General features: G+C 44.7%; 2 protein-coding genes across 2 annotated transcripts in view; one reads left to right on the forward strand and one right to left on the reverse strand.

Annotated features, from left to right (window-relative positions):
* Positions 1–7,755, reverse strand: part of LOC121542622 (dysbindin-A-like) — a 31,414-nt gene extending 23,659 nt beyond the window's left edge. The window contains exons 1-6 of the mRNA XM_041852056.2: positions 7,471–7,755; positions 4,933–4,986; positions 4,616–4,666; positions 4,390–4,450; positions 3,905–4,037; positions 1,091–1,223 (exon numbers count right to left, since the gene is read on the reverse strand). Of these exons, the coding sequence (XP_041707990.2) occupies positions 1,091–1,223; positions 3,905–4,037; positions 4,390–4,450; positions 4,616–4,666; positions 4,933–4,986; positions 7,471–7,526 (488 nt within the window). The 5' untranslated portion in view covers positions 7,527–7,755. The remainder of the gene's footprint in view (positions 1–1,090; positions 1,224–3,904; positions 4,038–4,389; positions 4,451–4,615; positions 4,667–4,932; positions 4,987–7,470) is intronic.
* Positions 7,756–8,121: 366 nt separating this feature from the next.
* On the forward strand, positions 8,122–23,408 carry LOC121542319 (E3 ubiquitin-protein ligase MYLIP-A-like). Its single transcript, XM_041851719.2, has 7 exons — positions 8,122–8,315; positions 8,575–8,765; positions 17,627–17,812; positions 18,374–18,571; positions 20,407–20,571; positions 21,828–22,233; positions 22,889–23,408. Exons 1-7 carry the CDS (start codon positions 8,229–8,231, stop codon positions 23,069–23,071), a joined length of 1,416 nt encoding a protein of 471 aa, XP_041707653.2. The 5' UTR covers positions 8,122–8,228; the 3' UTR covers positions 23,072–23,408.
* Positions 23,409–23,871: the final 463 nt, after the last annotated feature.

Consider the following 23,871-nt stretch of genomic DNA (forward strand, 5'->3'; position numbering starts at 1 on the left):
GTTCAGCCTAGCTCCTCTCTCTCCACCAGGTATATGTTCAGCCTAGCTCCTCTCTCTCCACCAGGTATATGTTCAGCCTAGCTCCTCTCTCTCCACCAGGTATATGTTCAGCCTAGCTCCTCTCTCTCCACCAGGTATATGTTCAGCCTAGCTCCTCTCTCTCCACCAGGTATATGTTCAGCCTAGCTCCTCTCTCTCCACCAGGTATATGTTCAGCCTAGCTCCTCTCTCTCCAGCTCTCCTCTCCACCAGGTATATGTTCAACCTAGCTCCTCTCTCTCCACCAGGTATATGTTCAGCCTAGCTCCTCTCTCTCCACCAGGTATATGTTCAGCCTAGCTCCTCTCTCTCCACCAGGTATATGTTCAGCCTAGCTCCTCTCTCTCCACCAGGTATATGTTCAACCTAGCTCCTCTCTCTCCAGCTCTCCCTTTGTTACAACTACTGTACACACTGTCCCATACACACAATCAGACTGTATGCAGGATATTCAGACTAATGTACTGTACTCTTTCCCCTGCACAGGTCTGCCCTACCACACATATTCAACACTCACCTACCCTACAGTCTCCTGGGGCGGTTCATCACTCACCTACCCTACAGTCTCCTGGGGCGGTTCATCACTCAGCTACCCTGCAGTCTCCTGGGGTGGGCAGAGACTGGCCTCTTCACAGTTTAATTTCAAATGCTGCTGCCAGTTTGTGTTTGTGGAATCTATCTTGTTAATCACAAGTCAAACCACAGCCAGCCACAAAGCTGTCAGCTAAGGAATGTTGCTGTTGAACTAAATAGAGAGATCAACCATAAAACATTCTCTGACAACATCTAAAAACTACGACTATCACAAATGTAATATTAGTGTTGTTTTGCCTGAGGCGGTATGCTATGCTATGATACTGAGGAAACCATCTGGACTCAGCACAGTGGTGCATCAAGTGGTGAACCGCTTTTTATATCAGACAATCATTAAGGGATATAAAGTTGACGGATGGTTGTCAAATTAAGTGCAGTAGTAGCCAGGGCGAATTACAACAATTTTCAATTGTGCATGTTATTATGTTGTAAAATCCTGAGGTTAGAGAGAACGGACCTCTTCTTCTTCTTGTAGTTCTCCAGCTGCAGGACCTGGTAGTGTCTGAAGCGCTGCTGCTCACACTGACCACACAGGTTCTCCAGGTACATCAGCCGGCTCTCCAGCTCCTCGAAGTCTGCCTCCAGGTGGGCTGTATGTGGCAGAGGAGGAGGGAACATGTTAAATTTAGTCATTTTAGTCATCCAGAACGACTTACAGTAGCAATTATGGTTAAGTGCCTTGCTCAAGGGCACTTCGGCAGATTTTTCACCTAGTCTGCTCTGGGATTCAAACCAGCAACCTTTCGGTTACTGGCCAAACGCTTTTTACCGCTAGGCTACCTGACGGAACTGTTGTCATGACAACATCATTGTGAAGCTGTATCTCACTGTTGTGTCTGTCCAACGGCTGCTGGGACACTGTTGCGTCTGTCCAACTGCTGCTGGGAGACTGTTGCGTCTGTCCAACTATCTGGGAGACTGTTGCGTCTGTCCAACGGCTGCTGGGACACGGTTGCGTCTGTCCAACGGCTGCTGGGACACGGTTGCGTCTGTCCAACGGCTGCTGGGACACGGTTGCGTCTGTCCAACGGCTGCTGGGAGACTGTTGCGTCTGTCCAACGGCTGCTGGGACACTGTTGCGTCTGTCCAACGGCTGCTGGGACACTGTTGCGTCTGTCCAACGCCTGCTGGGACACTGTTGCGTCTGTCCAACGCCTGCTGGGACACTGTTGCGTCTGTCCAACGGCTGCTGGGACACTGTTGCGTCTGTCCAACGGCTGCTGGGAGACTGTTGCGTCTGTCCAACGGCTGCTGGGAGACTGTTGCGTCTGTCCAACGGCAGCTGGGACACTGTTGCGTCTGTCCAACTGCAGCTGGGACACTGTTGCGTCTGTCCAACTGCAGCTGGGACACTGTTGCGTCTGTCCAACTGCCGCTGGGACACTGTTGCATCTGTCCAACTGCCGCTGGGACACTGTTGCGTCTGTCCAACTGCCGCTGGGACACTGTTGCGTCTGTCCAACTGCCGCTGGGACACTGTTGCGTTTGTCCAACTGCCGCTGGGACACTGTTGCGTCTGTCCAACTGCCGCTGGGACACTGTTGCGTCTGTCCAACTGCCGCTGGGACACTGTTGCGTCTGTCCAACTGCCGCTGGGACACTGTTGCGTCTGTCCAACGGCTGCTGGGAGACTGTTGCGTCTGTCCAACTGCCGCTGGGAGACTGATGCCAGAGTCTGTATGACATTTTCATGTGAAAGATTCCAACAAAGGAAGGAACTATTATTTACAACTTAGCTAATGTACTACACTACTGAAACACCAGTGAACATACAGGGAAACTGTTTGTACTTGGAGCATTATCACTGTCCAAAGTCAAAGGGAAATGTGCCATATTTGAGGCATTATCAGTAACTCTATACAGTGCAGGAACAAATCTTACAAATGTAAATATTCCAGATAAAGTTAAAGATCCCCTGAATTCTACTCAACTTCTTTCCATTCCTAAAACACATCTCTCAGTCTGTTCATAGTGGAATTTCCCAAGTGCTCGCTAGAATTCACATCATGTGCAACTCATTGGCTGAGACAGGAGACACCCATTCTAGAATGAAAGAATGAGATTCCTCCGAGTTCTAAACAGTCCAACTACTATCTAACACGGATTACAGCACAACCAGCGATGAACAGTGAGTTAAAATAACCTCCATATCTAAGGGTTGTTTGCTCTAATATCCAGATTTTGGGATCGGCAGGTTTGGCCTCAGTCCCAAATAACACCCTATTCCCTATGTAGTGCACTACTTTTGTCCAGAGCCCTATGAGGAATAGGGAATAGGGTGCCATTTGTGCTGGGCAGGCTCGCAGACATCTGGCAAATCAGCAGGAAATCAATGCCACTAGGAGAACACACCCTATGGCCAGTGACAAATCACAGGGCGCACTATAACAGAGACAGATGATGATCCTGATGAGCTCTCAGTCACTAGTAACTACTCAAGGAAGGGTAGGAGGGTTCCAGTTACATGATCAGTGTACAATATAGGAAACTATTTAGAGAAGACCAATACATACTGGTATAGTCCGACGCATGGAATACTAAAGAAAGTATCAAATACTATTCTGTGCTGTATGGTATATGATGTAGAGGTAGTCCAAGCTACCTACGGAGGTGGCTTGAGAATCTGATTCTGAAGTCAGATTTGATGTCAGATCTGTCTCCTTACACTATAAAACGTGTGTTGTTTCAAACAATCCGTGTGTAAAAAGGCTCCATCTTTTCCCGTTGTCTCTGTCGTTGCCTACCTACCTCCCCCTTCACCATGTTGGCACTAGAAGCTGTTATTACCTCACTGCCAGCTGAAGCTCCACAGGTAACAGGCATGCCGTGGCAGTTGGCGCCCTACAGTAGCACCGCTCTCTCAAGGTGAACACAGCTCAGCCTGTCATAAACACCTCAGACCTCAACCTACTCCATACAATGGTAACAAAAGCCCAAAATAAAGACTGGCATTGACATTCAGTAAAGGGATATGTGTACGACCTTCAGCAGCCATAAGGGGGGAATTGTGACCGTTCTACAGAATACATTTCTCTCTACTAGAATATAATATGATCCACTGTGTTGACTGGTCCTAGAGGTTTCCTGGTGCAGTCTACGATACGTAGGCTACGTCCCGACTTTCCACCCTTTTCCCGAAGTGTGCACTTGGCGTAAGCATTGGCTGGAGAGTTTCCACCATTGTAAAATCCATACGAGAAAGAGTGCAAGTACACACTTCAGCAGAAGAGTGAAGAATCAAACCTCAGGCATTGTGATGGTGCACACTCACCGATGCGATTGGTGCATGTCTCCAGGTCTGTGAGGAAGCCTGGGATCTGCTGTAGTTGTTCTTGTAGTTCCACCACTGCTGCTCTTCTCTTCTCCCAGTGGGCAGACAGCATCACCACCTCTCCATCCACTGTCTGAGAGGGAGGGGGAGAGAGAGAGAGAAGAGAGAAGACGAAAGAGAAGACGAGAGAGAGAAGAGAGAGTGAAGAGAGAGGACGAGAGAGTGAGAAGACGAGACAGAGTGAAGAGAGAAGAGAGAGAGAGAGAAGAGAGAGAAGAGAGAAGAAGAGACAGAGAGAAGAGAAAGAGAAGATGAGACAGAAGAGAAGACGAGAGAGAGAAGAGAGTTGGTGAGAGAGAGATTGTGAGATGATGGATAGATTGGTTGAAGAGGTTTGATGTTACCCATGTTTCTATGTATTCTTATTCTTGATGCAAAATTCAATGTGAGTCTAATTAATACATTGTGCTACAGTTCATACATACCTCTCCAGCTTTCGCACAATCTTTAGCTTTTCTGTGGAGCGTCACCCAGGTGTCTTCGTACCTTGGAAACACAATAAACTAATGAAACAAATAAGGCCTTGTGTTTTCTTCCCTTTACATTATGCTACATGTATTCAGACCACTGAGTGTTTCAATGTCTGCATCCCAAATGGCACCCTATTCCCTATGCTCTCATTTGGACGTATCCAATGAGAGCAACACCTACCGACTTAGCAGTTCCACTCCAGCAGAAAACTGTGGCAGATGTTCATCATGTCTGTTGAGAGACAGGAAATTAGTCATTACGGGAAAGAGGCTATAAAGAGGAGAAAGGAGAAAGAGAAAGTGCATGTAAATGGGTGATTTGACTGGCATTCCTGGGCTATACTCATAAAGCCTCTTAGACTAGAAGTGCTGATCTAGCATCAGGTCCTCTCTGTCCATATAGTCTTTATTCATTATGATCTAAAAGGCCAACCTGATATTAGATCATCACTCCAACTCTGAGACACTATGGATACAGACCCTGCTCTCCTTCCTTACCTCTCTTTCTTCTTTACTTTGACCTCCTTTGATTTATCACTCAGAGTCTTCATCCTGAAGTGAAATTATAAAGATGTGAGCAGGTTAAAAATATATATACAGTGGGGGAAAAAATTATTTAGTTAGCCACCAATTGTGAAGTTCTCCCACTTAAAAAGATGAGAGAGGCCTGTAATTTTCATCATAGGTACACGTCAACTATGACAGACAAAATGAGATTTTTTTCTCTCCAGAAAATCACATTGTAGGATTTTTAATGAATTTATTTGCAAATTATGGTGGAAAATAAGTATTTGGTCAATAACAAAAGTTTCTCAATACTTTGTTATATACCCTTTGTTGGCAATGACACAGGTCAAACGTTTTCTGTAAGTCTTCACACACTGTTGCTGGTATTTTGGCCCATTCCTCCATGCAGATCTCCTCTAGAGCAGTGATGTTTTGGGGCTGTCGCTGGGCAACACGGACTTTCAACTCCCTCCAAAGATTTTATATGGGGTTGAGATCTGGAGACTGGATAGGCCACTCCAGGACCTTGAAATGCTTCTTACGAAGCCACTCCTCCGTTGCCCGGGCGGTGTGTTTGGGATCATTGTCATGCTGAAAGACCCAGCCACGTTTCATCTTCAATGCCCTTGCTGATGGAAGGAGGTTTTCACTCAAAATCTCACGATACATGGCCCCATTGATTCTTTCCTTTACACGGATCAGTCGTCCTGGTCCCTTTGCAGAAAAACAGCCCCAAAGCATGATGTTTCCACCCCCATGCTTCACAGTAGGTATGGTGTTCTTTGGATGCAACTCAGCATTCTTTGTCCTCCAAACACGACGAGTTGACTTTTTACCAAAAAGTTCTATTTTGGTTTCATCTGACAATATGAGTCTCCCAATCCTCTTCTGGATCATCCAAATGCACTCTAGCAAACTTCAGACGGGCCTGGACATGTACTGGCTTAAGCAGGGGGACACGTCTGGCACTGCAGGATTTGAGTCCCTGGCGGCGTAGTGTGTTACTGATGGTAGGCTTTGTTACTTTGGTCCCAGCTCTCTGCAGGTCATTCACTAGGTCCCCCCGTGTGGTTCTGGGATTTTTGCTCACCGTTCTTGTGATCATTTTGACCCCACGGGGTGAGATCTTGCATGGAGCCCCAGATCGAGGGAGATTATCAGTGGTCTTGTATGTCTTCCATTTCCTAATAATTGCTCCCACAGTTGATTTCTTCAAACCAAGCTGCTTACCTATTGCAGATTCAGTCTTCCCAGCCTGGTGCAGGTCTACAATTTTGTTTCTGGTGTCCTTTGACAGCTCTTTGGTCTTGGCCATAGTGGAGTTTGGAGTGTGACTGTTTGAGGTTGTGGACAGGTGTCTTTTATACTGATAACAAGTTCAAACAGGTGCCATTAATACAGGTAACGAGTGGAGGACAGAGGAGCCTCTTAAAGAAGAAGTTACAGGTCTGTGAGAGCCAGAAATCTTGCTTGTTTGTAGGTGACCAAATACTTATTTTCCACCATAATTTGCAAATAAATTCATAAAAAATCCTACAATGTGATTTTCTGGATTTTTTTTCCTCAATTTGTCTGTCATAGTTGACATGTACCTATGATGAAAATTACAGGCCTCTCTCATCTTTTTAAGTGGGAGAACTTGCACAATTGGTGGCTGACTAAATACTTTTTTCCCCCACTGTATGTATATGTGACAGCCGTCACAGCAATGTAAATATTCATTGGATGACAGTAGACACTTTGGGTCTGTCCTAAATGGCACCACATTCCCTATATAGTGCACTAATTTCTATTCTATAATATTCTACTGTATCTTAGTCCGTGCTGCTCTGTCATTGCTTGTCCATATATGTATATATTCTTAAATTCCATTCCTTACTTAGATTTCTGTGTATTGGGTATATGTTGTGAAATTGTTAGATATTACTTGTTAGATATTACTGCACTGTCGGCGCTAGAAGCACAAGCATTTCGCTACACCCGCAATAACATCTGCTAAACACGTTTATGTGACAAATACAATTTGATTTGATTTGAAGTAGTGCACTATATAGGGAATAGGGTGCCATAAATATTGCTTGAGACTTTTTCTGCTTCAGACCTCCGGCATCAGACTCCAGTCCAGAATGTCCTGTCTCGCTCACTACCGTCACATGATGGTCAGCTGAATGTTTCAACTTAGCTAGCTGTAGTTAGCTAGCTAACTGTATCAATAAGCTTTGGCAGCTTCTAAATTGAAATTCATGGTTTTCATTTACTGCCAGCCTGGGTGTCTTTTGCCAGTGTTTTGTGTTTAGTAGCTAGCTACGCAAAACTTGTTGTTCGATGGTTTCGTCCCCACACATAGTTACATCCAGCTAGATAGCCTTTCAGCCATGCTGGAAGAGAGGGAGAAACTAACGTAGCTAACTAACTAATTAACGTAACTAGTTTTTAAAATGGCTAATACAGTAATGTCAGAACAGGCAGGGTCAAAAGACATAAGGCCACGAATGAAGCATTAGCTATAAAAGTAGCTTTAATACAAACCCCGTTGTGAAATCTTGATGCACCGTCTGCAACCTCTCTTTGAAATTCTCAAACATCTTCCTGGTTTCTTCCAAGCAGCAAATACGTTGTTTGTCGTTGCATTAACTGTATTAGCTAGCTTCTTTGTGAATATTCCTCAAGTGCCATGTCAATGTTCAGATTGTATGCATCTATAAGTAGCTATAAGCTAAAGTCGGATAGATGGCTGTAGTTTGGTCTTTGCTCAGCTGTTTTCCTGACTCAGTCAAGTGTCAACATGCAATCCGGTTGTTGAGTGGAATCACGGTTGCGCAGCTATGCGCGCAACATCTTTCACATAGAAAACAGGAAGCCATTCATTAGGCATCGTTTTTTTTTGTACATCAAAATGTTACAAAAACAAATGTCACAATATTTTGAGGAGAAAATTATTGTGAGTTTACATTAATATTTTTGTGTGTAGCATGGCTTCTAAAAACGTTTTTGTATGAATTAACAGGTAACATGATTAGAACGAACAACCCAGTAGGTGGCGACAAAAACCTTGTTTACGTCTGTGTATTTGCACTGATTGGTTGTTGAGAAGTTTGCTGAATGAAGGGGGCGGTGCCCTCGAAGCCATATAAAACCCCCCAGTTGTATTTTTGCACACGGTCTGATCGGCCCGTGGGCTTGCTGCAGGACTTTAAGTTTGAATGTTGGGTTTCTGTAAGGTAAGAAGAGCATCAATAGATTGAACTACTATAGGATAACTATTCCAAACATACAGAGAAACAACAATGCTTTGCCATATAACGCTCCCGGACGCGGTGGTGATGGAGGTGGATGTTGATTCGAAGGCTAATGGAGAGGACTGCTTACACAAGGTACATTTATTAGAATGGAAATTGAACCATGCTAAATCTATTTTATTCCATGTTGTCAGTGTCTGTGTGTTGGGGTTGCAAATTAATGCAGTTTTAACCATTTTGATTTCTGTAAACATTTGGGGAATTTGAATAAAATAAACTTACTTGTAACAATGTAACAACAGTGTAGTACTTGTAACATTGTATTTAACTACCAGACTTGATGGTGTATTGACTTCTTTAGTGAAGTGGTTTGTTCTATTGTTTTGACGCACAGGTCTGTCGGAAACTGGGAATAATAGAGGTGGATTACTTTGGGCTCCAGTTCAGTGGAAGCAAAGGGGAGAGTTTGTGGTTGAATCTGAGGAACAGGATCTCACAACAGATGGATAACCTGGCTCCCTGCAGACTGAAGCTCCGAGTCAAGTTCTTTGTAGAACCCCATCTCACCCTGCAAGAACAGACAAGGTATGTTTATTGTGCACTCTATAAGGGACCTATTTGGAGTAAGGCACTCTGCCTATTGTAGCTAATGGTACTGCAAACATTAGATGTAAAGGTAGGTAATGTCTTTTTTAAATGCAATAAGATTACCAAATGTAGTAACAGAACAGATTGGATCAGATAAAATCGAGTTAAAACCCTACTATATCGGTCAACTTGTAATCTTTCAGCCCATAGTCTTCATTTAGGATCAATAGCTAATGTCACCTACTGGCTTCTCTCCCCATCAAGGGGATGTTTGACCTCCCGTATGCAAACAGTGGCTGGAGACGCATCAGCAGCGAGTTAGTTACCCTGCATGCATTGAACTGTGTGATCAGCAGCTCTAGCGCTAACCTGTAATGTATTCGGCGCATGTGGCAAATTTGATTTGATCAGCAAGCTGTAACGCTAACCTACATGTCCCTGGCCAGTCAATGTGCTCTATGGGCTTTCTTCCAGTGTATAACGTGTGTGTATATAATGTGACTCAGGATGCGTCCCAAACGGCCCCCTTTTCTCTTTATAGCGCACTACTTTTGATCATATTCCTATGGGTGCAGTAGGGCTGTGTCCCGATCACTCTATCCATATCCCAAAGTGTGCACTTTGCACACTCCCCCGTGTTGAGCGATTAGTGCTTTTTGAGGTCTGTTTAAAAATAAAATTAAAAATCACGGTTTCGATTATTTGGGATGAATGCTGTAACAACACAGAATAAAAAGTCCATTGGTGGTAGTGACTGCCCATTACTGCTGAACAAGTATTTGTTACACTGCCGATTTTGCAGGTTTTCCTACTTACAAAGCATGTAGAGGTCTGTAATTTTTATCATAGGTACACTTCAACAAAAATCCAGAAAATCACATTGTATGATTTTTAAGTAATTCATTTGCATTTTATTGCATGACATAAGTATTTGATACATCAGAAAAGCAGAACTTAATATTTGGTACAGAAACCTTTGTTTGCAATTACAGAGATCATAAGTTTCCTGTAGGTCTTGACCAGGTTTGCACACACTGCAGCAGGGATTTTGGCCCACTCCTCCATACAGACCTTCTCCAGATCCTTCAGGTTTCGGGGCTGTCGCTGGGCAATAACGGACTTTCAGCTCCCTCCAAAGATTTTCTATTGGGTTCAGGTCTGGAGACTGGCTAGGCCACTCCAGGACCTTGAGATGCTTCTTACGGAGCCACTCCTTAGTTGCCCTGGCTGTGTGTTTCGGGTCGTTGTCATGCTGGAAGACCCAGCCACGACCCATCTTCAATGCTCTTACTGAGGGAAGGAGGTTGTTGGCCAAGATCTCGCGATACATGGCCCCATCCATCCTCCCCTCAATACGGTGCAGTCGTCCTGTCCCCTTTGCAGAAAAGCATCCCCAAAGAATGATGTTTCCACCTCCATGCTTCACGGTTGGGATGGTGTTCTTGGGGTTGTACTCATCCTTCTTCTTCCTCCAAACACGGCGAGTGGAGTTTAGACCAAAAAGCTCTATTTTTGTCTCATCAGACCACATGACCTTCTCCCATTCCTCCTCTGGATCATCCAGATGGTCATTGGCAAACTTCAGACGGGCCTGGACATGCGCTGGCTTGAGCAGGGGGACCTTGCGTGCGCTGCAGGATTTTAATCCATGACGGCGTAGTGTGTTACTAATGGTTTTCTTTGAGACTGTGGTCCCAGCTCTCTTCAGGTCATTGACCAGGTCCTGCCGTGTAGTTCTGGGCTGATCCCTCACCTTTCTCATGATCATTGATGCCCCACGAGGTGAGATCTTGCATGGAGCCCCAGACCGAGGGTGATTGACCGTCATCTTGAACTTCTTCCATTTTCTAATAATTGCGCCAACAGTTGTTGCCTTCTCACCAAGCTGCTTGCCTATTGTCCTGTAGCCCATCCCAGCCTTGTGCAGGTCTACAATTTTATCCCTGATGTCCTTACACAGCTATCTGGTCTTGGCCATTGTGGAGAGGTTGGAGTCTGTTTGATTGAGTGTGTGGACAGGTGTCTTTTATACAGGTAACGAGTTCAAACAGGTGCAGTTAATACAGGTAATGAGTGGAGAACAGGAGGGCTTCTTAAAGAAAAACGAACAGGTCTGTGAGAGCCGGAAATCTTACTGGTTGGTAGGTGATCAAATATTTGTCATGCAATAAAATGCAAATTAATTACTTAAAAATCATACAATGTGATTTTCAGGATTTTTGTTTTAGATTCCGTCTCTCACAGTTGAAGTGTACCTATGATAAAAATTACAGACCTCTACATGCTTTGTAAGTAGGAAAACCTGCAAAATCGGCAGTGTATCAAATACTTGTTCTCCCCACTATGTATTATTAAATTCCATTCCTTACTTAGATTTGTGTGTATTGGGTATGTGTTGTGAAATTGTTAGATATTACTTGTTAGATATTACTGCACTGTCGGAGCTAGAAGCACAAGCATTTCGCTACACCCGCAATAACATCTGCTAAACACGTGTATGTGACAAATAACATTTGATTTGATTTGGATTTAAAAGCATTGGATTAGCTGGAGGGAGTTTCCACCTTTGTGAAATTCATGATGGGATGTGTGCAAGGGCACAATTCAGGGGAAGGGCGTAGAATTGGGACCCAGCCAGACTGACCGGAAGAGTCTGGGCTTGTCCTCTTTTTACAGATGCCCTGCATTGACATTGGCAAGTCAATCTGACGGGGAGCATCGAGCTCACATATGGCACTAGCATACAGTACTATACCAGCCAGCCAGGGTACCTACAGTACTATACCAGCCAGCCAGGGTACCTACAGTACTATACCAGCCAGCCAGGGTACCTACAGGACTATACCAGACAGCCAGGGTACCTACAGGACTATACCAGACAGCCAGGGTACCTACAGGACTATACCAGCCAGCCAGGGTACCTACAGGACTATACCAGCCAGCCAGGGTACCTACAGGACTATACCAGCCAGCCAGGGTACCTACAGGACTATACCAGCCAGCCAGGGTACCTACAGGACTATACCAGCCTGCCAGGGTACCTACAGGACTATACCAGACAGCCAGGGTACCTACAGGACTATACCAGACAGCCAGGGTACTACTAGAGTCTAGTGTATTTTCTTCAATAACAAAATCATTGCAAAAAAAACAAGTAGCCTACTACTAGAGCATAGCTTCACATGACTGCCAACCAGGTCTCATAGACAGGCAGACCGAGAGCTGCCAGTTTGGTTTGCCCTGGAGTGCCCTGACACCATGTATCGACTGACAAGACAAACAGAGGGGTCTGGAGTGTGTGCCATGAAGGGGAGTAGCCTGACTACCATCCACATCGCTCCTGCCGAACACCACGCCACTATCATTTCCTCTAACGTGTGGAGCGATCGATTAGAGCAGCAGAATTACATTCAGGATGAGTCCTCAGGCTAGAACAGGAGACTACTGTATCTAACTTTTATTTGATCTGTCCGGTTTCTCCTCATCACTCCATTACCGACTAGCTATATTGATTTGAGACGTCCAGTATGTCATCTCCACTGGGTTGGTTGGTCATAAGGGATGGGGATGATGTAATTATGAGGTGTGTGTTTGGACTGTGTTCACTCCAGAAACGAGGTCAGGGGTCAGACAGCAGAATCATGGGCAGGGGTTTGTAACCAGGAGACGGACAGAAAAGTCAGTCGATTGTTGCTTTAAAGTCAACTCCTGAAACTAGTGCCAATACAGCCATTCAAAGTGAAAGGAAGTTCACAAGCACTCCAACATCAGTTTAGAGTTGAGGCACAAGCTGCATGCGACCCACAATCCTTTGGGAGGATTCTGCTGCTGTGCTCCAACAGTTTTAGAATGTCCCTCATAGCTTGGCCCTGAGCCAAGTGCTGTCAGAGGGTTACTTTAACACACTGGACTGTTTCTACAGGAGGATACTGCAGTCAGTCTGAGAGAGTTACTTCAACACACTAGACTGTTGCTACAGGAGGATACTGCAGTCAGTCTGAGAGTTACTTCAACACATTAGACTGTTGCTACAGGACGATACTTGGACAGAATGACAGTGTTTGAATGAAATCTTAAATTCCACACTGACAGCTCATATGTAGGCTAACTAGTTTGGTCTTGAGAGAAGACCGTCAGTTACACTATGTATAGTATCTACAGCAGGCTATGCCTGTACTATTGACACAGCTGACATGGCATATCTGAAATGCTGAACTTCAGAAAAGACACATTGCATAACTGACAGGTGTGGGAAAGTATGTCTGAAACCTTAACCTAACCAGTAAATCAACTTCTCCGGCGAAACAAAGAATTGAGAAAGTCAATTTAACGGAAAATGCCAAATGCTCTTAATCTTCTATCATAGCCTAAATCCTGTAATCTTCGTGGAAATTAATATAATTTCTTAACAATGTACAGTAGGACTACGTAGATACAATTATTTATTATCATAGCCTAACACAGGCAAATACACCTAATGTTGAGCATACATGGGCTAATATACAGGCATGTAGGTGGCAAGATTAGAAAGTGTCAATGATAGTTTTTTTGTTTTATATAACAAAAAAATAGTTTTTGTCACATTCACCAGATGGATGCAGTGAAATGTGTTGAGGGTCAGCCATAGTAGTACAGCGCCCCTGGGGCATATTAGGGTTAAGTGGTTTGCTCAAGCACACGTCGACAGATTTTTCACCTTGTCTGACAGATGGGTCAACACCGTTTTGGTGTGTTCTCAGCCTTTGCTTGAGTAGGGGTTGACACGAGGAAACACTGCAAACGATGGAACATGAACCATGTATCGCAGACAACAACAAAGTATAGGCTATCACCCAAAACAAAATATATAGTGCTACTAAATCACTCAGCCTTCAGATTATTCCTAAAGTAAAAGAATGCATGTTGTGAATCATAATTCATGACTCGTAAAAAAAAAAAGTTTGATTTGTTGAATCAATTCAACAGGAGGCTTATGTAAGTTGTCTCTAAGCACGTGCTCTGCAGGCCCAAAAAGAGTTGCGCAAACAAAAGAGGGAGAGGCCCTCTCTGTCAGCAGTCCACATGCAGCTCCACACTCACTGACAATGAGAGCCATGCATCCTGCAGGCTTAGCATGCACAGTCCCACACAGCCACCCACCCCTGGAACTGGCCTCCCTCCACACTGGACTGAGGCTTCCCTGTCCCTGCCAAGGCTGCCTGATTTGTCACTGTCCAGAAAAACACCCTCCCAGTCTCTGGCTGGCTGAGAGTGTGAACACACTGTACTAGCCATTGTTAATCCAAGCAGGCATCCATCCTGTTGGCTACGGCTGGGAGCCCCACTAGCTACAGCCACACACACTGCTTTATCACATTGTACTGCAGACAAGCTGTTTAAATAGGATCTTCTGGTGATAAAACCTTGCAGGGCAGAGTTCATATACCAAGAGTTCAGGAGAGCATTCAGTACTTCTACTGTACTACAGCTGAGAGGAACCATGGGAGACTGTATTGTTGAGAGTTAGTGGTTTCCATAACGAGTAAGCATCAATCTTGTTTTAATAAGACTGCTCAAGCAAAGTAAAACCATTTGTCAAAACAGTTGCTACAGTGTGTTGTCTCTGACAGTCAGTCCTGCACCTACAGTGGCTTGTCTCTGACAGTCAGTCCTGCACCTACAGTGGCTTGTCTCTGACAGTCAGTCCTGCACCTACAGTGGCTTGTCTCTGACAGTCAGTCCTGTACCTACAGTGGCTTGTCTCTGACAGTCAGTCCTGTACCTACAGTGGCTTGTCTCTGACAGTCAGTCCTGCACCTACAGTGGCTTGTCTCTGACAGTCAGTCCTGCACCTACAGTGGCTTGTCTCTGACAGTCAGTCCTGTACCTACTCTATAATATCAAAGGAGTGCCTTTTTTAAACTGTCTATCATTATTATCAGATATAATAAATAGGTGTCTGGAGTCTTGCAGAATGTGATGTGAGCCAGTTAGGACTTGCATAGGCTACATATGTAGAACTAGAGCCATGAAACCATGACTCATGCGTGAATATACCTACCGTAGGCTACCCACTGTAGATTAATGTACCCACTGTAGATTCATACTGTATATGAATCTACAGTGGGGAGAACAAGTATTTGATACACTGCCGATTTTGCAGGTTTTCCTACTTACAAAGCATGTAGAGGTCTGTAATTTTTATCATAGGTACACTTCAACTGTGAGAGACGGAATCTAAAACAAAAATCCAGAAAATCACATTGTATGATTTTTAAGTAATTAATTTGCATTTTATTGCATGACATAAGTATTTGATCACCTACCAACCAGTAAGATTTCCGGCTCTCACAGACCTGTTAATTTTTCTTTAAGAAGCCCTCCTGTTCTCCACCCATTACCTGTATTAACTGCACCTGTTTGAACTCGTTACCTGTATAAAAGACACCTGTCCACACACTCAATCAAACAGACTCCAACCTCTCCACAATGGCCAAGACCAGATAGCTGTGTAAGGACATCAGGGATAAAATTGTAGACCTGCACAAGGCTGGGATGGGCTACAGGACAATAGGCAAGCAGCTTGGTGAGAAGGCAACAACTGTTGGCGCAATTATTAGAAAATGGAAGAAGTTCAAGATGACGGTCAATCACCCTCGGTCTGGGGCTCCATGCAAGATCTCACCTCGTGGGGCATCAATGATCATGAGGAAGGTGAGGGATCAGCCCAGAACTACACGGCAGGACCTGGTCAATGACCTGAAGAGAGCTGGGACCACAGTCTCAAAGAAAACCATTAGTAACACACTATGCCGTCATGGATTAAAATCCTGTAGTGCACGCAAGGTCCCCCTGCTCAAGCCAGCGCATGTCCAGGCCCGTCTGAAGTTTGCCAATGACCATCTGGATGATCCAGAGGAGGAATGGGAGAAGGTCATGTGGTCTGATGAGACAAAAATAGAGCTTTTTGGTCTAAACTCCACTCGCCGTGTTTGGAGGAAGAAGAAGGATGAGTACAACCCCAAGAACACCATCCCAACCGTGAAGCATGGAGGTGGAAACATCATTCTTTGGGGATGCTTTTCTGCAAAGGGGACAGGACGACTGCTCCGTATTGAGGGGAGGATGGATGGGGCCATGTATCGCGAGATCTTGGCCAATAACCTCCTTCCCTCAGTAAGAGCATTAAAGATGGGTCGGGCTGGGTCTTCCAGCATGACAACGACCCAAAACACACATCTCAAGGTCCTGGAGTGGCCTAGCCAGTCTCCAGACCTGAACCCAATAGAAAATCTTAGGAGGGAGCTGAAAGTCCGTATTGCCCAGCGACAGCCCCGAAACCTGAAGGATCTGGAGAAGGTCTGTATGGAGGAGTGGGCCAAAATCCCTGCTGCAGTGTGTGCAAACCTGGTCAAGACCTACAGGAAACGTATGATCTCTGTAATTGCAAACAAAGGTTTCTGTACCAAATATTAAGTTCTGCTTTTCTGATGTATCAAATACTTATGTCATGCAATAAAATGCTAATTAATTACTTAAAAATCATACACTGTGATTTTCTGGATTTTTGTTTTAGATTCCGTCTCTCACAGTTGAAGTGTACCTATGATAAAAATTACAGACCTCTACATGCTTTGTAAGTAGGAAAACCTGCAAAATCGGCAGTGTAACAAATACTTGTTGTACCCACTGTAGATTCATGTACCCACTGTAGATTCATAAACCCACTGTAGGCTACCCACTGTAGATGCATTGCAGCAGGTATGTGGATATGTAGACTAATCTCAGCACCCAGAACCAAATCAGCTACTGGATGTTAATGTTATGGCTGTGATGAGAGACCAGTGGCCAGTGGATATCTGAAACTGATCTGAAAATCTATGTCATGTCCTACCAACTCAACCAAACTTTGACCGGACAAATACTGTAGGAATACTATAGGCAAAGTGCCTTAACCCCCCCAAAAAACGTACTACCCCACACTGTTCCCCAGAGTGCACTCTGTTCTCCCAACTCGAACAAACTTTAACCACACAAATAAGTACGCTTTGACATTTTCAGATGCACGGTTCAGGACTTTCATTATGACTGCTGTTACACCACTAACACTGCTGTTACACCACTAACACTGCTGTTACACCACTAACACTGCTGTTACACCACTAACACTGCTGTTACACCACTAACACTGCTGTTACACTGTAGTAGTATACTTTGAAGTAAATCACAGACTGACATAACAACAACAACAAGTGATCAATATCAGTTGTTGTAGTCTGAGTTTGTAGTTTTGGAATGGCTTCCTGTTTATCACCTGGTAGCATGGGACTGTATGGGGTTGTGGTCTGCCTGCACCAGCAATTCTGCCGCCCACATTCCTCACTGGAGGGATAAGAGCGCTAGCTGACCCTGTGGACAGAAGGGTCAAGCGCTCATAACAGATATGAGAGAACTGTCATTTATAAAGAGGACTATCTTCGCTCCTCTTTTCAGTGCAACTTCCTGTTTTTGAGGATGCACAGAGGGCTAGTTTCCCATTATCAGTGAAGTTGTATTCTTGTTCTTCCTCGTTTAGGGCTAGGTTGAAGATAACAAGAGGATTCTAATATCCCATAACTCTTTGCATAAATGAGGAAGAATTCTAATCAAAGGGACCAGTGATACTAGTTATTACGTTGTCTTAACCTGGGTATCTTCAACCTAGATTTAGGGCCTACAAAAGAGGACTATCTTCATTCCTCTTGTCAGTGCAATGTCCTGTTTTGACGAGGCAAAATGGCTAGTTTAGTTTCCCATTATCAGTGCAGTTTTGTGAAGTTGTATTCTCATTCTTCCTCATGTCCATCATATAACCCTTAACACATCCTTCTCTCCTTCAGACATATGTTCTTCATGCACATAAAGGATGAGCTGGACAGTGGCAGCCTGCAGATGGAGGCTGAGCAGGCCAAGGAACTGTGTGCCGTCCTAGCCCAGGCTGAGTACGGAGACTACAACCAGAACACAGCCAAGTACTGCTCCAGCCAGATCTTCAGACGGGAGCCCAACCTGGCAACCATCAACAGGTCAGCACAGCAATGAGTAACTTGACTCCACCTGCATTCCATTTCTTACTAAGAACTGCTCTGTGCTGACTTGTAGAACTGCTGTAGATCCAAGATGATACAAATATGTCCTTTGTTTTGTGAAGGGCATCTGAACAGCTGTCTTCTGCTTGTTGCCTTGACCTGGGAGGAGCCTAAATACTCCCAAATCAGCATAATAATGGGGTTCACAACTTCTGCCCCCAAAAAACAAGGCTGCTGACTCAGCCAGCCCTGCATCTATGTACATTCAGTACTGTGCAGTAGAGTACATACAGTTCTCATTCCTCATGTGTTTAGTTTAGTTTTAGTAAAAGTATTTTGCAGATAAAAAAAAAAAAAACATACACAAGAACCAGTGCGGGGACAAAAACTGAAAACCCAGCAGGGATTATTTGGTGGTAACATTTTTAAATAGAATGGAGAAAACATTTTAATTCTATGGGTGGGTGATTGAACAGCATTACAAAGACTACAGAGAACAAGAACAAAAAGCAGAAAAATGTAACTCTTCTGTCCCGTCCTGCCCTGCTCCGTCTGCAGCATCCAGGAGAAGCACCGTGAGCTGGAGGGTCTGAGCCAGTCGTCAGCAGAGTACCGGGCCCTACAGCTAGTGTCCTCCCTGGAGAACTACGGGGTGGAATGGCACTGGGCCAGGGACTCAGAAGGACAGAGGCTGGCTATAGGGGTCGGTCCTGAAGGGGTGACCATCTGTCAGGAGGACTTCAGCCCCATCAACAGGTATATTCACTAAACTACCCTGACAGAGCTGTATGTAAAACATGTCATTTATTGATGCACTGTGAAAAAAACTAAAGTCAAGGTCAGCTGCCTGTCTTTTCTAGTGTGCAGTTTTTACACTAGTTTTTATGTATACAGATCTAGCAAAGGTGAAGATATAACACTGACCAGTTATACAGACTCAAGGCAGCACGCTCCTGTTACAGTGTACACACCGTTAATACGTGATTATGTAGTTCTATCTACAGGTACAGTAAAGAGTGACAAGGCAATTTAGGCTCCTCCCAGGTCAAGGCAATCTGTTAGACATTAGATATGAAGTACAGTGCATTCGGAAAGTATTCAGACCCCTTCACTTTTTCCACATTTTGTTACGTTACGGCCTTATTCTAAAATTGATTAAATAGTTTTTTCCCCTCACTAATCTATACACAATAACCCATAATGACAAAGCAAATAAAGGTTTTTAGATATTTTTGCGCAAAAATAAAAAAATTAAACGGAAATATCACATTTTACATAAGTATTCAGACCCTTTACTCAGTACTTTGTTGAAGCACCTTTGGTAGCGATTACAGCCTTGAGTCTTCTTGGGTATGACTCTACAAGCTTGGCACACCTGTATTTGGGGAGTTTCTCCCATTCTTCTCTGCAGATCCTCTCAAGCTCTGACAGGTTGGATCGCTGCACAGCTATTTTCAGGTCTCTCCAGAGATTCAAGTCCGGGCTCTGGCTGTGCCACTCAAGGACATTCAGAGACTTGTCCCGAAGCCACTCCCGCGTTGTCTTGGCTGTGTGCTTAGTGTCTTTGTCCTGTTGGAAGGTGAACCTTCGCCCCAGTCTGAGGTCCTGAGTGCTCTGGAGCAGGTTTTCATCAAGGATCTCTGTACTTTGCGCTGTTCATCTTTCCCTCGATCCTGACTAATCTCCCGGTCCCTGCCGCTGAAAAACATCCCCACAGCACGATGCTGCCACCACCATGCTTCACCGTAGGGATGGTATTGGCCAGGTGATGAGCGGCGCCTGGTTTCCTCCATATGTGACTCTTGGCATTCAGGCCAAAGAGTTCAATCTTGGTTTCATCAGACCAGAGAATCTTGTTTCTCATGGTCTGAGAGTCCTTTAGGTACCTTTTGGCAAACTCAAAGTGGGCTGTCGTGCCTTTTACTGAGGAGTGGCTTCTGTCTTGCCACTCTACCATAAAGGCCTGATTGGAGTACTGCAGAGATGGTTGTCCTTCTGGAAGGTTCTCCCATCTCCACAGAGGAACTCTGGAGCTCTGTCAGAGTGACCATCGGGTTCTTCTCCCCCGATTGCTCAGTTTGGCCAGGCTGCCAGCTCTAGGAAGAGTTTTGGTGGTTTCAAACTTCTTCCATTTAAGATGGAGGCCACTGTGTTCTTGAGTACCTTCAATGCTGCAGAAATGTTTTGGTACCCTTCCCCAGATCGTTGCCTCGACACAATCCTGTCTCAGAGCTCTACGGACAATTCCTTCAACCTCATGGCTTGGTTTTTGCTCTGACATGCACTGTCAACTGTAGGACCTTATATAGACAGGTGTGTGCCTTTCCAAATCATGTCCAATCAATCAAGTTGTATAAACATCTCAAGAATGATCAATGGAAACAGGATGCAACCGAGCTAAATTTTTTGTCTCATAGCGAAGGGTCTGAATACTTACAAAAATAAGGTGTGTAGATTGATTTTTATTTATTTAATCAATTTTAGAATAAGGCTGTAACGTAACAAAATGTGGAAAAAGTGAAGGGGTTTGAATACTTTCCGAATGCACTGAATGTAGAGCATACAATGACTCTTTCTCGCTTCTGTTCTAGGATCATTTACCCTATCATCCAGATGGCCACCCAGTCAGGGAAGAATGTGTACATGACCATCACTAGGGACAGTGGTGACGGTGTTGTCCTGCTGTTTAAGATGACAAGCACCAGAGCTGCCAGCGGCTTGTACCGGGCCATCACAGAGACCCATGCCTTCTACAGGTCAGCATCCACCAACCGTGTAGCATGGTTTACATAACAACAACATGCCTTCTACAGGTCAGCGACCACCAACCGTGTAGCATGGTTTACATAACAACAACATGCCTTCTACAGGTCAGCATCCACCAACCGTGTAGCATGGTTTACATAACAGCAACATGCCTTCTACAGGTCAGCGACCAACCGTGTAGCATGGTTTACATAACAGCAACATGCCTTCTACAGGTCAGCATCCACCAACCGTGTAGCATGGTTTACATAACAACATGCCTTCTACAGATCAGCATCCACCAACCGTGTAGCATGGTTTACATAACAACAACATGCCTTCTACAGGTCAGCATCCACCAACCGTGTAGCATGGTTTACATAACAGCAACATGCCTTCTACAGGTCAGCGACCAACCGTGTAGCATGGTTTACATAACAGCAACATGCCTTCTACAGGTCAGCATCCACCAACCGTGTAGCATGGTTTACATAACAACAACATGCCTTCTACAGGTCAGCATCCACCAACCGTGTAGCATGGTTTACATAACAGCAACATGCCTTCTACAGGTCAGCGACCAACCGTGTAGCATGGTTTACATAACAGCAACATGCCTTCTACAGGTCAGCATCCACCAACCGTGTAGCATGGTTTACATAACAACAACATGCCTTCTACAGGTCAGCATCCACCAACCGTGTAGCATGGTTTACATAACAACAACATGCCTTCTACGGGTCAGCATCCACCAACCGTGTAGCATGGATTACATAACAACAACATGCCTTCTACAGGTCAGCATCCACCAACTGTGTAGCATGGTTTACATAACAACAACATGCCTTCTACAGGTCAGCATCCACCAACCGTGTAGCATGGTTTACATAACAACAACATGCCTTCTACAGGTCAGCGACCACCAACTGTGTAGCATGGTTTACATACCAACAACATGCCTTCTACAGGTCAGCGACCACCAACCGTGTAGCATGGTTTACATACCAACAACATGCTCACACACAGAGCAACATTTTCCTCTCGTTAACACATCTCTGCTGTGAGCCAATGCACAGTAAGAAATTATAATATGCAGCACAATTTATGTTGTACATTTTCTCTGACAATTTCCATGAGGAGTTACTGCTAAGTTAAATTTTAGTATACACGTGGATTCATTCCAGTTTTACACAATGTAATAAAACGTTCTAACATTGATTAGTGTTTTTGGTCACGTAGACTAACCGTGATCTTACTGGTCCTCCAGGTGTGACACGGTGACGAGCGACGTGATGATGCAGTACAGCCGTGATTTCAAGGGTCACCTGGCGTCTCTCTTCCTCAACGAGAACATCAACCTGGGCAAGAAGTACGTCTTCGACATCCGACGCACCTCCAAGGAGGTCTACGACCACTGCCGCCGGGTGCTCTACAATGCCGGCATTGGAGGGGACTGTGTGTCCGGCGGGGAGGGTGAGAGGAGCCCGTCGCGGTCCCCTGGGGTGGGGGAGGGAGGCTGTGAGGGGTGCCAGAGGCGCAGGGTCCTGGAGGAGAAGCTGCAGCAGCTCCAGGATCCTCTGCTGTGTATCCTGTGCTGTGAAGAGGAGATGGATGCTGCCTTTTGTCCCTGTGGACACATGGTGTGCTGCCACAACTGTGCCGTCCAGCTAGAGGTAACCCTAACGCCACGGTTTAAAAAAAAAGTCTATGTATAATTGTTTAGGTATTTTGTGGTCTTTATTTGATAGATACAGTGAAGAAGTGATTGAAATGGGGAGATAGAGGAGAGGGACATAGAATGGAAAGTTACTCAGTCAGGGTTTGAACCGCTGCCTCCATGGGTTTTATGTGGTCCAGGGGTGGCAGCACTACCATTAGACCATGTTACACGATAACGTCATGTTCAAGTGATTTAAGTATCTTCCACTGTGCTGAATGAACTTTGAACTCAGGGTGGTTGGGAGTTAATGAAATGAGCTGGTACTGTTATTCCCTTTTAAGCAAATGAAGTGAACTATTTGGTGAGGAGGGGTGTGGTAGATGGGAGGAATGTTTGCAGAGTCTATAGTTACCCTTCTTCCTATTGTTTATTGGCTGTCCTGAACCTTCTGTAACCTGTAGGTTAAATGCCTGTAGGGCAGTACTGTCAGCTACTCTGTGGACACCGTTAATCCAGGATTATATGGACTAGTTCAGCCCCATCTACAGGACTGTATTTTAACAATAGTCTGTTTGATTCCCCACAAGTCACATATATTAATTACAGTGTTTTATGTTAAATTAGCATATTATATTCTAATCAAATCTCTTTTGATCTCTTCCTTTCAGGTGTGCCCAGTGTGTCGGTCAGAGGTGGACCATGTCCAGCACGTCTACCTGCCCACCTGTGCCAACCTGCTGTCCCTGGCGGTGAGCAGTGCTGCCCCCTTCAACATTCCCAGAGACCTGGCCGCTCACCTCTGTTCCTCCAGAGAGTTCTACACCAGCACAGACAAGATCTGTCACACGTAGATTTACTTCCAGTTAGGGTTGCAAAATTCAGCTTAACTTCCCCAAATTCCCAGGTTTTCCTAAATGTTTTGGATTTCCTGTTTATTCCCTCCTGCTTCCGAGGTGCTATATAAGACTGCATACTCAATCGTAGCTAGCTGGCTAACGTTATACTGCATCTAAAGTTAATCTGGCGACATCAAAATGATGACAAAAAGGTTTTCCTACGAATTATTTGCCTTCTTTAGAAATGTCATCATGTTTTCAAGCCATAGTAATAAACTTTAGACTGTAGTAGTAGTGATGTAGTAGTGCTGTAGTGGTGCTGTAGTAGTGTAGTAGTATACCAATAGTAGTGTAGTAGTATACCAGTAGTAGTGATGTAGTAGTGCTGTAGTAGTATACCAGTAGTGGTGCTGTAGTAGTATACCAATAGTAGTGCTGTAGTGTAGTAGTATACCAGTAGTAGTGCTGTAGTAGTATACCGGTAGTAGTATACCAGTGGTAGTGATGTAGTAGTATACCAGTGGTAGTGCTGTAGTAGTATACCTGTAGTAGTGCTGGAGTAGTATTATACCAGTGGTAGTGCTGTAGTAGTATACCAGTAGTAGTAGTAGTGCTGTAGTAGTAGTAGTATGCCAGTAGTAGTGATATAGTAGTGCTGTAGTAGTATACCAGTAGTGGTGCTGTAGTAGTAGTATACCAATAGTAGTGCTGTAGTAGTATACCAGTAGTAGTGTAGTGATGTAGTAGTATACCAGTGGTAGTGCTGTAGTAGTAGTGCTGTAGTAGTAGTAGTATACCAGTAGTAGTAGTAGTAG

Source organism: Coregonus clupeaformis, chromosome 17, assembly GCF_020615455.1.
Source record: "Coregonus clupeaformis isolate EN_2021a chromosome 17, ASM2061545v1, whole genome shotgun sequence".
NCBI lineage: Eukaryota > Metazoa > Chordata > Actinopteri > Salmoniformes > Salmonidae > Coregonus > Coregonus clupeaformis.

Excerpts from the sequence above, each read along its gene's own strand:
- LOC121542319 (XM_041851719.2), top strand. The coding sequence starts at position 8,229 with ATGCTTTGCCATATAACGCTCCCGGACGCGGTGGTGATGGAGGTGGAT. Across the intron at positions 8,316-8,574 it reads GAGAGGACTGCTTACACAAG|GTCTGTCGGAAACTGGGAAT; the intron begins GTACATTTATTA and ends TTTGACGCACAG. Across the intron at positions 20,572-21,827 it reads GAGACCCATGCCTTCTACAG|GTGTGACACGGTGACGAGCG; the intron begins GTCAGCATCCAC and ends CTGGTCCTCCAG.